The sequence below is a fragment of the Solanum lycopersicum genome, chromosome 1 (genome assembly GCF_036512215.1).
Source record: "Solanum lycopersicum chromosome 1, SLM_r2.1".
Taxonomy (NCBI): Eukaryota; Viridiplantae; Streptophyta; class Magnoliopsida; order Solanales; family Solanaceae; genus Solanum; species Solanum lycopersicum.
In genome coordinates, this window is record NC_090800.1 from 70,515,153 (window position 1) to 70,529,861 (window position 14,709).

Consider the following 14,709-nt stretch of genomic DNA (forward strand, 5'->3'; position numbering starts at 1 on the left):
ACAATGGTTTTGTAGTTTTTTTTTAACACAGTGTCCATTTTAGTATTTAATTTAATATATATTTCTCAAATGGTCAAATAAGATTGTGGTTCATTTTTTAAAAAAGGTCATGAGTAATCTCTTTTATTTAATAAAGAATAGTGATCACTTGTTCTTTGATTAGATTATAATTTTAAATTAGTTTAATCCTTACGCTCCTTGAAATTTCCTTTTTTTTTTACGAAAATTTGCGACATATGTTGTCGCATTAAATGGTATTAACCATATTATTGTTTTGTTCCCATTTCAGGAAAGGATGAAAGGGAACATTCTCAACCTAATCTAAGTGGGAGTTCCCAAAGTCGAGCAAAGGGACAAGGTAAAAGAGTAAGCCGCCGTAAGACATGTTTTTGAGGGCGTGAAATCATACAAATTAGTGTCCCAAGGGAGACATAAAATTTGTTCAAGGAACCTAAGGGTCATTTGAAGGGAAAAAAGAGAAAATTAAAGAGTTTGACTCATTGAAGAGGTCCCCTAGTGTGTCAGCACGTGATTTTATTCATCTTTTTGAAATAAAATGGGCTAAATTGGTCGATTCTAAGGGAATTTCAGATTGGAGAGCCTTAGCTTATTTAACAGACGCTTTATGTGAACCTTGGGGTAGTAGATTGATTGATGTTTATCATGACATATGGCCTAATCAACCTTTTAAGGTTTAAATTAGTTGTCTTAAAAACTTGAGGGAGGATTTCTGTCTTTGAATTACTTGTAATCTTTAGTTGCTTATTTTTTTAAAAAAAAGATATGAATTATGTAGCTTGTACTAATCTCATATTATGTTATTAATTTAAAAATCCTTGTTATCAAAGTCTACAATATATTAGTTATACACATTAAGAAATTAGATTTGAATTTTAATTAAATATTTAATTTGTAGATGATGATAAGATGCATACGTATCATTTCGATTTTACATTAAATAAAAAATCTTTACGAGAAATAATTTGCTTGAATGTGTGTGTCGAATGCATAATTGATTAAAATTCTTGCCTAATTATATGTCAATAACAAATATGGCATCAAAAAATATCATTGGTGACTTAAACAAAGGTGAAAAACTTAACGGTGATAATTATGACATTTGGAATCGTAAAATATGGTATGTACTGGAAGAGCAAAATGTTTTGAAAAGTATAAACCATGTTTTGAATGAACCAGAAGAGGGTAATACTGCACAACACATAAGGGGAACGTGGGAATAATAGTTAATTCTGTAGTTGATGACCTCATACATGAATGTGAGGAATTCCATACTGCACATGCTATGTGGGCACATTTGCGAGGAACGTACGGGGGTATGTCTGTTACCTGCTTCCGACAGTGGACTATCAAATTTGACACTTAAAAAAAGCGTCGTGATCAGAATATCAAACAACACGTTAGGGTGATGTCAAACATGATAGCTCAACTCAAAAGTGCTGGCCATGTTCTTTTAGATGAGCAACAAGTTCAGGCAGTAATTCGGTCTCTACCCAATAATTGGGAATATTTGAAGGTTAAATTGAGCCATAATGATAGCATCAAAACTTTTTCCGATGTTTAACTTGAAGATGAGTGCCTTGGTGCTGCTAAGGCTGCTTCTAATGCCTTTGTGGCAAAGTCAAGTGGTATAAAATCTTCCGATTTCAAGCACGAGAAAGCTGGAAAAGAAATGGTAAGGACAAAGAGAATGGAGAAGGACATTCTAAGAAAAATAAGAAACCAAATTTCAAGAAAGAAAAATGTTTTTTAAGAAGATAGAGAAAAGAAAAATGAAGTGCCACAATTGTCAAATGTTGGGGCATTTTGCATGTGAATGCACTGAGCCTAAAAAGGTAGCATTTCTAAATAACACATCTCTAAGTGCTACATATGTCTGTAGCACCTCTTTACTAACTGAAGCTTATCCTATGTGGATTATAAACTCAGGATCCACCGACCACGTACGTCGAGATAGAGAGGCATTTGTGGAGTTTCATCGAGTTTCATCTAAATCAAGGTGGATCTACGTATGAAATAATGATATTCTTGAAGTTAAAGGTATAGACACTTGCAAAGTGGACTTGTGTGGTGGTCGTTCCTTGATGTTGCATGACGTCCTATATACTCCAGAGATTCGATGAAACTTAGTGGTTGTGTCTGTTCTTTTAGACTTTGGTTTTGATTTGTTTTTTTTGTCATAATGTGTTAGAATAACTCTAGACAATGTTTTATATGGTTTTGGACTTCGTTATGACTGTTTTATTGTATTAGATTGTAATCCTTCAACTTATGAAAATTATATTGACCATTGTGTAATGACATGTCATTCAAGTAACAATGGTGTTGATGTTATTACATGACATGCTAGATTTGGTCACATAGGCAAGATCGAACGAATAGGTTGGCAAAAGAAGGGCATTTAGGTTTCTTTCACCAAAATTGAAATGCCAACTTGTGAAAATTATCTTGCTATAAAGATTACACGTAAAAACCATTCGGAAAAATTAGAGAGCTGAATTCCCACTTCAGTTAATTCATTCTAATTTTTTGTGGTCCAATAAATGTAAGGGAAAGGTTTGGTGCTACATATTTCATTACATTTATTGATGATGTCACATGTTTTGGTTATGTCTATTTGATTTCTCATAAATCTGAAGAACTTGAGTGCTTTAAAAGATATCTGAATGAAGTTTAAAATCAATTAGATAAAAGCATAAAAGTTTTAAGAACCAATCGAGGACGTGAATATTTGTCAAAACAATTTGAAGAGTTATGTACTGAAAAAGGTATTATCAGACAATTAACTACTCCGTATACACCTCAACAAAATGGTGTAGCTGAAAGAAGGAATAGAACATTATTAGACATGACAAGATCAATGATGGCACAAGAAAATTTGTCTATCTCTTTCGGGAGAGAAACTTTATTGACTGCGGCTTACATATTAAACAAAGTGCCTTCTAAGTCAGTGTCTTCCACTCCTTATGAACTTTGGACTAGTCATAAGACAAAGCTGAATGATCTATGTCTGTGGGGTTGTTCCTCAAATTAAAGATTATTTCGGTGAGTTTGGTAAACTAAGTCAAAAAGGAAAGAAATGTATCTTTATAAGGTACTCTGAACGTTCTTAAGGATATGTGTTCATCGATGAACTGGAGGATGGAAATATTACTAAAATTGTTCACGAGATGTCAGATGTTTGGGAAATGATTTTCCCAAAAGGGTGAAATAGCTGAAGTTGAGCCTCTGTATGAAATAATAAATTCATAAGATCAGATAATGTTGTCAGACTTACATGATAATTCAATGGATGAAGAAATGGTTACTGGTCTGAGTGGAAGTTATGAATCTCAAAATCTTATAAAGGAATTTGAACTTCAAATACGTAAGAGTACAAAAAAAGGTGTGCCTAAACGATCTTATGAGATTGAGGATTATATTTTACGAGTATCTTCCAGAGAATTGGATGAACCTAATTCTGTAATTGAGGCATTATCAAAACCTGAAAGGGAAGAATGGTTCAAAGGTATGAAAGAAGAATTAGAGTGTGAAATCCAACAAAGTATGGGATCAATTTGACCTTCCTAAGGAATGTAAAGATATTGGTAATAAATGGATTCTTAAAGTTAAACGTAAATCAGGTTGGTCAATAGAAAGACACAAAGCACGATTGGTTGCAAAAGGTTTTACTCAAGGAGTAGGAATAGACTATGAGGAAACTCTTTCACCAGTTGTGAAGTTTATGTCCATACGATTACTTTTAGCTATCGTTGCACGTTTAGATCCAGAATTACACCAAACAGATGTGAAGATCGCTTTTATCAATGTAAAATTAAACGAAGAAATCTATATGGAACAACCAGTTGGTTTCATTGTTAAAGGTCAAGAAAAGAAAGTTTGTAAATTGAAAAGATCAAGTTATGGCCTAAAGCAATCTTCAAGGCAATTGTATCTGAGATTTCATAAGGAATGTAACAATCCTAAAAAATTGAATAAATAGGTACTTAAGATGATTTAATTAGTATTTGAAAATCTAAAATTTAAGGGCACAATTGTCCTTTCACGTATTATTTAAAATAAATCAGATTTTTATTAAGTTAATTAAATCGTATTTTTTAAGTCTTAAATTTAGTCTCCTAATCCTACTAACTCTCTCTCACGTTCTCCATCTCTCTCACACATTATTCTGCCAAACACAACAAAAAACAGAGAATAAATCAAGAGTTTTTCACACTTGAATAACTCACATGAAATATTCAGAAAAACAAAGCAACCAAAAGCGTTAAGGCGAAGAGAAGTTGTTCGTTGAGTGGTGTGGAAGTTGAGGTAACTCTGACTGATTTCTGGAGAGAGTTTTGGGCAGCAAATTCTTTATTTGAACATCAATAAAGGTATGGGTTATTTTCTCTCTTGGTCCCATTCCCAAGAGACCCCTTAAGTTTCAGAATATTCATTCCGAAAACTAGGATTGTTCCCCGTTGCATGTCCCAGTCAGTAGCTCCCATTGAATCATAGGTTGGTTATGTTTGCTGGTAGTAAACTAGGGATGAAACGTGTTTTTGTGATGATTATGTGTTTATATGTATGTTTGAAATTATGTGACTTATGTTGACGTTTCCGAAAATGTAACTACGTGTGTATGTGTCTGTTGCCGTGGATATTGTTCATGGTTTAGGAGTTGAAATGGCATGATAGTTCTTTATATTTCATATACACATGTTGATGTAAATGTGATGTTCATATGAGTTGAAATGTGGCTGATTTGATGGATAATGTCTTGGCTAAACGAATACATGAAGACACACCTAAAACGTTCTAAATGCACTACGAAATTCCCCTAAGAACTAAGGTGTAACTTGATGAAAGGATGCTGAAAAATTAAAAGAAAATTTCCAGCTTCTATTGATGAATTTTGGTCAGCAAAGAGGGTTCAAAATGTTGAAAAAATTTACATTAAAACAAGTGAGGTCATGCAGGATTGAACCCGTGACTTCACCATGTTAAAAACCATGAAAATAAAGAAGTAAATATAAAATGTGGAAAGTGGGGATTGAACCCACAACCTCTTGAATGGATGAGAGAGTAAGGAGGAATTTTTTTAAAAAAAAAGTGTTATGGGGGTTCAAACCCACAACCTCCCTATTGTAGTGAATTTAACTAAAAAAAAATCAAAGGGGTTGTGGAGGCTCTAACCCCCAACCCTTCGGTTAACTAAGAGTAAAATTAAAATAGAAAATTAATCCCTTCATGTAAATATTGAGATTTAATTTAGAATTCTAATTAAAATAGAATATTAATCCTTTCATGTAAATGTTGAGATTTAATTAAGAATTCTAATTAAAATAGAAAATGAATCATTTCATGTAAATGTTGAGATTTAATTTAGAATTCGAATTAAAATAAAAAATTAATCCTTTTATGTAAATGTTGAGATTTGATTTAGAGTTCTAATGTTATGAATATTAAAAATAAAATCAATGAAAAATATAAATGATATCAAGGTGATTCAAGATTTGGGTTCCCGTGCCCAAACATCCGTATTGATACATAAGTCATATTTGAGTAAGATTTCCAAGAGTAATGCCATCTACTTAGATAAAAAAGTCAAGATCTTGGCATATATACAAGATACATAAGTCTTGTAATATATAATCTAAGGAAAGTAAGAATCACTTAGCGAACTATTAATTAATCCCCATGACTTGTATGCATAGACACATGAGTCTAACATACGTTCAAAAATAAGTAAACCTAAGATGTACGTAATGAAATGATGAACCTTAAGAAGGTTAAGTACGAGTGTAAGATACACTAAATGTCCAAGTGCATTGGCATATGATGAAATGAACTATGAAATGAAGAAATGAACATTCATGTAATAAGAAGTGAGTAACTATGAAAAGCAAGGGTGCTAAAAATGAAGAATGTGGGGACAAAATGATATGAGGCTAATGTATATGATGAGATCAATCCCAAATGATCCTAAGTAAATGTTACCAATACGTACTCACCAATGATAGTGTAAGATAATGAAGACACTAGTCTCTATGAACACTCTAATGAAAGTATTGAGTTTAACACACTTAATACTAATGATGAGATAAGAAATTACTTAATTAGTTGTGCTGCCCTCATACTAGAAGCCAACTTCCATGATGTATGTGTTGATTGTAATGGAAGTTTATACTGAGCACCGATAGGCTAGCTATGAGAGGTTATGCCTTCTTTCGGGAAGGGCAAAGGTTCACGTAACTCTTATGAGATAAGACCATCCGACTTTCCGGGTATGGGTCTCCAAACATCTCCTAGTCTTTGAACCTATACTGCCAATAAAGGGATCTGGCGGGGTTAAATTCCCATGTACGCTAGCATGTTATTGAGTCACTTTGGCCGGTGATTCCACCTTTTCTCGATGTAGGGGAGACACTGATTTCATGATGCTCACATGATCTATGTCAGTTAAAGTTAAAGTTCCCAATGAATAAATGAGGCCAGCCTAAAATGAATCATACAATGAAATGAATGATACTGAAGGTGTTAGGATAGGATAATAAAAAGGTGAACTAGACTCACGTAATGACATTAGGTTATTCCTGATCATTGAATAGCAAACCCGATGAGAGTCTTAAACTACATAATAGGTATAGCTGGTGTTCACACTGGCCTATGAATGAAATGAAATGAAGTATGTATTAATGAATGAAGTAGACTCTGTGTTTGCTAATGAAAAATCCCTAGTTTAGGTCCCATATTTTGAGCCCTCATTTTAGAAAGTTTTAATGTCAAGTCCATGATGACAAGGTGTCATGGCATATGAATTAATAATATGAAAGAAGCTATGTGTTATATGTTATGTGCTATATGAAGATGTTATGTGTTGTGTGCAATACGATTATTATAATGATGCATGTTGCTCTCATGGCATTACCTTCCTAACTCAATTTGGAAAGTTCACTAACTTCCCTAATTTCAGTTTGGCATGTCCACTGACTTGACCTTCCATAAATCATGTTGTTAGGAAAGATCTATTCCTTCTCATGCATGTACTTGGTGTGTGCTTACATATACCCATACTTAGTACAAGTGTGTACTATTTACATATAAATATCTACTTTTAGGTGGAGGCACAGGTAGGAGATAGAGCTATAGGTTCACTGTTGCAGCTATCCGGACGTCAGCATTCATCCGGAGTTTTATAGTTCCTTATGCTGTCGAGGAGGCTACTGTATTACATTCTAGCGTAGTTTCAGAATTTATCTAGCGGATCATGTTCCACTAGCGTTTCTTTCCTGTTTTGATTTAGACTTTCTATTGGTGCCATTTTGGCAACTATACAATTCAGACTTAATGAACTATTTCTTTCAGTTGCTTATCTCTTCAATATTAGATGGTTGACAATGAATGATTATGAAATGTTAAGAATGTTTAGCAAGTATGTTTAAGGAATCAAAAGTTTCAAATTTTCTGCTAAAATTAACATGTGTAAAGTAACGATGACGTAAGTGGGCTTGTTTGCGACCTCTGAGAGGTCAACGACGCCGGTCTCGTCTGCGGTCTAGATACCGGTCGTGACAAAGTTGGTACCTGAGAACTAGGTTCAATTTCGAGAATAATGAGTTCACATCAACCACATTGAGTAGTTTCTAAGTCATAATAGTGAGGTGCACCACTATCCTGGGTTAGAGACTGCACGATGTGTACGGAAAATTTCCCTTCTTCTGATCTTATCGTGCTTTTCCTAATGTTTGAATTCTTGGTGTTATGAATGTGTCTAACATCAATCCTTCTTGTTTTTAGAGAATAAACACTTGGAGAAATAAGGGTCTGAGGAGGGGAGGAGAGGCAGCTAGGGGTAATCAGAATCCAACCCAGGCTCCAACTGAAGGAGTGGCCATGCCAGTTAACCCAACTGGGTTGACTGATCCTGAAGTGAGGAAATCTCTAGCCCAGATGACATAGGCCATCACGATGCAGGCTTAGGCTATGACAGCCCAAGTCAACCGGCAGGATGTTTAGATGGAAAACCCACAGGTTCGCAGCATGGCTGACAGTCTGCGAGATTTCATGAGGATGAATCCTCCTATATTCACATGTCTAAGACTTCAGAGGATCCTCAGGAGTTTATTGACGATGTACATAAGATCCTGGTGGCTATGGGGGCCACTGATATTGAGAAGGCTGAGCTGGATTCATACCAACTCAAGGATGTTGTACAGACTTAATGCAGGATATGGCAAGATATCCGTGTCTTAGAAGGAGTGCCAGTCACATTGGAGCTTTTCAAGATAGAATATCTGGAGAGAATCTTCCCCAGAGAGATGAGGGAGGCCAAGGTTGAGGAGTTATCAACCTTAAACAAGGCTCTATGACAGTCAGGGAGTATTCCCTGAAGTTTGTTAAGCAATCAAGGTATGTTACTTCCCTTAATATTTAATAGCAAGAATGAGGAGAGTACTTAGTTTTGTTGGAATTATCCAGGTATGCTACTTCCCTAGTTTTGAATAGCAGGGATGAGATGAGCAGGCTCCTCACGGGAATCAATGGGGACCTGGACGAGGAGTATCAGTCTGCGATGATCCATGATAATATGGATCTTTCCAAGTTAATGGTGCATGTCCAGCAGGTAGAAGACATCCGCAAGAGGAGCGGTGTTTGTGATGTTAGGAGGACTAGGCCTCAAGATCAGACAGATCCCAGCCATTGAGGCCACAGAAATAATTTTGGCGTCTCTGAGCAGCCCAGGTTCAAGAAGGGGAAACAGATTTCTTGGAATTCTAACCCTCAGAAGAGTACAACACCTAGAGGAGGCAGACCCGAACCCAAGAAGCGTAATGGAGGTGAGATGCAGTGTCCTAAGAAGAATTGAGTGAAGTGTGGCTGAGCTCACAGTGGAGAGTGTAGACACGGCACATGTGCTTGTTACGGTTGTGGTAAGAGTGGACACATCGTCAGATACTGTCCATATAACAGAGGTCAGGCTGGAGGTAATGCTCAGCCTAGGCCTAAACCTCAGAGTGCAGTAGGAGTCGATCCTCCCAAGAGGAACAAATTCTATGCCCTGAAGGGAGGAGAGGAGAAGGAGAAGTCTGATGATGTGGTCACAAGTATTCTCAACTTCTGTATATGCTCTACTTGATCCAGGGTCTACGCTTTCCTTTGTGACTCCTCTGCTTTCCTTTACTTTTGAAATACTACCTGAAGTTCTTCATGATCCTACAGTGGTTAGTACGCCTTTAGGAGAAAATGTAAGAACTGATAGGGTATACAAGGATCGTCCAATAGTTGTAAGTGGTAAGACTATGTGTGCAAACTTGATTGAGTTTCCCATTCATGATTTTAATATTATTCTTGGCATGGACTAGCTTCACAGTTGTTATGCTTACTTGGACTGTCGTAGTAGAGTTGTGAGCTTTCGCTTCCCTAATGAAGAAGAGTTAGTCTTGGAGGGGTACAATTCGAGTCGTCCTAATCCCTTGATTTCAAATCTCAAGGCCAATAAAATGATGTCCAAAGGGTTACTATGTCATCTTGTGAGTGTTAATGGTTTAGATCATGACATTTCTTCCATAGACTCAGTGGTCGTAGTGAATGAGTTCCTAGATGTGTTTCCTGATGATTTGCATGGAGTCCCTCCTCTTCGAGAGATTGACTTTGGTATCGACTTTGAACCCGATACTAAACCAATCTCAATTCCTCCTTATACAATGGCTCCAGCAGAACTCAAAGAGTTCAAGCTGCAGTAAAAAGATCTCACTGATAAGGGTTTCATTCAGCCGATCATAACCTCGTGGGACGCTCCAGTGTTGTTTGTAAAGAATAAAGATAGAATGTGTATCGATTATAGGCATCTCAACAAAGTCTACATAGAATAAGTATCCACTTCCTAGAATACATGATTTGTTCGATCAGCTCCAAGGGTCTAGTTTCTTCTTTAAGATTAATCTTCGTTCAGGGTATCATCAGCTTAGGGTTAGGGAGGGAGATGTCCCAAAAACAGCCTTTCGTACCCGTTATGGTCATTATGAGTTCTTGGTTATGTCATTTGGTCTCAAGAATGCACCTGCTGCATTTATGGACCTCATAAACATAGTCTTCCATGAATACCTTGACTTTTTCGTCATAGTATTTCTGATCTACTCTAAGACCAAGAAAGAGCATGAACAACATTTGAGACTAACCTTCCAGGTACTTAGACAGCATCAGTTGTACGCCAAATTCAACAAGTGTGAATTCAGGCTGAGATCAGTGACCTTCCTGGGCTATGTGTGTCTGATCAAGGTGTAGAAGTGGACCCCAGGAAGACTGAGGCTGTTAAGAACTGGACAAAGCCTCTTACTCCCACCAATATCCGTAGCTTTTTGGGATTGGCTGGTTACTACCACAGGTTTGTAGAGGGTTTTTCTTCCATTGCTGCCCCTCTCTTTAATGAAGAAGAAGGCCGAGTTATAATGGATGAAAACTTATGAGAAGAGTTTCCAGGAGCTCAAGGACTGACTCACTTCAGCCCCGGTGCTTACTCTACCTAATTATGGTGAGAATTACACGGTTTATTGTGATAAATCTAGGGTTAGTTTGGGTTGTGTTCTTATGAAGGCTGGTTAGGTAATAGCCTGTGCTTCCAGACAGCTCAAGGTTCATGAAAAGAACTATCTCACTCATGACTTGGAGTTAGCAGCGCTGGTGTTTGAATTAAACCTATGGAGGAATTCTCTGTATGGAGTGCATGTGGATGTGTTCACTAATCATAAGAGTCTCTAGTACGTGTTTACACAGAAGGAGTTAAATCTACGTCAATGCAAATGGTTAGAGTTGTTGAAGGATTATGACCTGAATGTCCACTACCATCCAGGTAAGGCTAATGTTGTGGCTGATATGCTTTAAGCAGGATGATCATCGGGAGTACAACCAACGTTGAGGATGAGAAGAATGAGCTGGTTAAAGAGGTACACAGGCTGGACAGATTGGGTGTGCGGTTGGTTGACTCTACTAGTGGAGGTATTTTAGTTCACCCTAGTTCTGAATCATCCCTGATAGTTGAAGTCAAGAAGGGTCAGCATCTTCGTCTTATGTTGATGGAGCTGGAGGACTCAGTGTTGTTAAAAATGTATGAGTCTTTCGCTTTGGGAGATGATAGAATACTTAGATACCAGGACAGGCTGTGTGTACCAGATGTGGGTTATTTACGGACCAGGATTGTGGTAGAGGCCCATAGTTCCAGATATTCCATACATCCAGGTTCCACCAAAATGTATCATGATCTTAAGCAGATTTATTGGTGGGATGGCATGAAGAAGGATTGCAAAATATGTGGCTACGTGTCCTAATTGTCAACAGGTTAAGGCAGAGCATCTTAAGCCTGGTGGTCTGACTCATATTATTGAGGTTCCAACTTGGAAGTGGGAGGCCGTTAATATGGACTTCGTGGTTGGTCTTCCGAGGACTAGGAGGCAGCATGACTCCATATGGGTTATTGTGGATAGATTGACTAAGTCTGCCCACTTTATCCCTGTGAAGTCTACTTACAGAGCCGAGGATTATGCAAGACTCTACATTGATAAGATTGTGAGATGGCATGGGATTCCTTTGTCTATCATTTCATATAGAGGAGCTCAATTTACTTCACATTTCAGGAGATCTTTCCAGAAAAGCTTAGGCACGCAGGTAAAACTTAACATTGCCTTGCATCCTCAGACAGATGGGCAGGCAAGGCGCAGCATGCATACATTGGAGGACATGTTGAGAGCGTGTGTAATTGGCTTCAGAGGTAACTGGGATGACCATCTGCCTTTAATAGAGTTATCGTATAATAATAGCTATCACTCCATCATTGGGATGGCACCTTTTGAGGCATTGTATGGTAGGAGGTGTAGATCTTCAGTTGGGTGGTTCGAGGTTGGAGAGTCATCCATTTTAGGTCTGGAGATAATTCATAAAGACGTGGAGAAAGTTAGAGTGATTAGGGACAAGTTGGCTACTGCTTACAGCCGACAGAAATCATATCCAGATAACAGAAAGTGGCCCTTAGAAATTAATGTTTGTGACCTGGCTTACTTGAAGATATCTCCTATGAAAGGGGTGATGAGATTTGGTAAAAAGGGGAAGCTGAGTCCGAGGTATGTGTGTTCATATGCGATCCTACAGCGTGTGGGTGAGGTGGCCTATTAGCTAGTATTGCCTGCGGAGCTAACTTCTGTTCATCCAGTCTTTCATGTCTCTATGTTGAAGAAGTGCCTAGGTGATCCAACATCAATGCTACCTATTGAAGGTTAGGGGGTTGGTGAAGACTTGTCTTATGAGGATGTACTTGTTGAGATCTTAGACAGACAGGTCAAAAGGCTGAGGAACAAGAAGATTGCCACAGTGAATGTATTGTGGAGAAATCATCTTGTTGAGGGTGCTATGTGGGAGGCTGAGGCCGACATGAGATCCTGTTATCCTCATCTTTTCAGCTCTTGAGGTTAGACTTCCTACTCGTAAGGCTATAGTTACTTATCTCTTGGTATTTTGTTGCTATTGGCAGACTGTACATGGCGATTAAGTTATGATCTGATTGACATTTTGATGTGTAATAGTAGTGTCATTCGGGGACGAATGTTCCTAAGGGGGAGATAATGTAACAATCCTAAAAAATCTAATAAATAGGTAATTAAGGTGATTTAAATATTACTTCAAAATCTAAAATTTTAAGGGCATAATGGTTCTTTCACATATTATTTAAATAAATCAGATTTTTATTAAGTTAATAAATCCTATTTTGACTAAGTCTTGAATTTAGTCTCTTAATGGCTAATCCTAATAACTCTCTCTATCTTACGTTTCTCAACTCTCTCTCACATTCTCCATCTCTCTCTCACGTTATTCTGCCAAACACAACAAAAACCAGAGAATACATCAAGAGTTCTTCACACTTGACTCGCATGAAATTTTAAGAAAAACAAAGCAACCAAAAACGTTAAGGCTAAGAAAAGTTGTTCGTTGAGTGGTGTGGACGTTGAGGTAACTTGGACTGATTTTTGGAGAGAGTTTTGGGCAGAAAATTCTTCGTTCAAACATCAATAAAGGTGTGGGTTCTCTTACCTCTTGGTACCTTTCCCAAGAGAATCCTTAAGGTTCACAATATTCATTCTGAAAACTAGGATTGTCCCCCGTTGCATGTCCCTGCCACTAGCTCCCATTGAATCATAGGTTGGTTATGTTTGCTGGTAGAAAACTAGGGATGAAACGTGTTTTCAAAATGATTATGTGTTTATATGTAGGTTTGGAATTATGTGACTTATGTTGATATTTCTGAAAATGTAACTACGTGTGTATGTGTCTATTGTCGTGGGTATTGTTCATGGTTTAGGAGTTGAAATGGCATGATAGTTCTATATATTTCATCTACACATGTATACACATGTTGATATAAATGTGATGTTTATATAGTTGAAATGTGGCTGATTTGAGGGATAATATCTTGGCTAAATGAATACATGAAGACACACCTAAAACATTCTAAATGCACTACAAAATTCCCCTATGAACCAAGGTGTAACTTGATAAAAGGATGCTGAAAAATTAAAAGAAAATTTCCAGTTTCTATTGATGAATTTTTGTCAGCAAAGAGGGTTCAAAATATTGAAAAAAAATAAATTAAAACAAGTGAGGTAATGGAGGATTGAACCCGTTACCTCAACATGTTAAAAATCACGAAAATAAAGAAGTAAAAATAAAATGTGGAAAGTGGGGATCAAACCCACAACCTCTTGAATGGATGAGAGAGTTAGGAGGAAAATAAAGGAGAAAATAAAATGTGAAGAGTGGGCATCAAACCCACTACCTCACAGCCACCTCCTCGGCGAAATTTAAAAAAAAATAAGGGGGGCTGTGGGGGTTCGAACCCATAACCTCCCTATTGTATTGAATTTAACTCAAAAAAATCAAAGGGGTTGTGGGTGCTCGAACCCCCAACCCTTCGGTTAACTAAGAGTAAAATTAAGATAGAAAAATTAATACCTTCATGTAAATGTTGAGATTTAATTTAAAATTCTGATTAAAATAGAAGATTAATCCTTTCATGTAAATGTTGAGATTTAATTTAGAATTCTAATTAAAATATAAAATTAATCCTTTCATGTAAATATTGAGATTTAATTTAAAATTCTAATTAAAATAGAAAATTAATCCTCTCATGTAAATGTTGAGATTTAATTTAGAATTCTAATTAAAATAGAAAATTAATCCTTCGATATAAATGTTGAGATTTAATTTAGAGTATAATGTTATGAATATTAGAAATAAAATTGATGAAAAATATAAATGATATCCAAGTGATTCAAGACTTGGGTTCTCGTGCCCAAACTTCCATATTGATACATAAGTCATACGTGAGTAAAATATCCAAGAGTAATGCCATCTACTTAGATCAAAAATCAAGATCTTGTCATATATACAAGATACATAAGTCTTGTAATACATAATCTTATGAAAGTAAGAATCACTTAGCGAACTATGAATGAAGCCCCATGGCTTTTATGTATAGACACATGAGTCTAACATACGTTCAAAAATAAGTGAACCTAAGATGTACGTAATTAAATGATGAACCTTAGGAGGGTTAAGTACGAGTGTAAGATACACTGAATGGACAACTGCATTGGCATATGATGAGATGAACTATGAAATGAAGAAATGAATATTCACGTAATAGGAGGTGAGTTATTATGAAAA

The 14,709-nt window shown here is 36.6% G+C and overlaps 1 protein-coding gene across 1 annotated transcript; it reads left to right on the forward strand.

Moving 5' to 3' along the window:
* The first annotated feature begins 8,831 nt into the window (after positions 1-8,831).
* On the forward strand, positions 8,832-12,545 carry LOC138346251 (uncharacterized). The gene is made up of 9 exons (XM_069294748.1): positions 8,832-8,837; positions 8,936-9,104; positions 9,202-9,291; positions 9,953-10,185; positions 10,236-10,384; positions 10,886-11,171; positions 11,335-11,447; positions 11,631-12,113; positions 12,521-12,545. The coding sequence occupies exons 1-9, from the start codon at positions 8,832-8,834 to the stop codon at positions 12,543-12,545; spliced, it is 1,554 nt and encodes a 517-aa protein (XP_069150849.1).
* The last annotated feature ends 2,164 nt before the right edge of the window (positions 12,546-14,709 follow it).

What these genes read in the sequence shown, in the direction of transcription:
- LOC138346251 (XM_069294748.1), top strand. An exon ending in ATTTGAGACTAACCTTCCAG is followed by an intron (nt 10,186 to 10,235) that starts GTACTTAGACAG and finishes GTGTGAATTCAG; the next exon opens with GCTGAGATCAGTGACCTTCC. An exon ending in GGTCTTCCGAGGACTAGGAG is followed by an intron (nt 11,448 to 11,630) that starts GCAGCATGACTC and finishes TTCACATTTCAG; the next exon opens with GAGATCTTTCCAGAAAAGCT.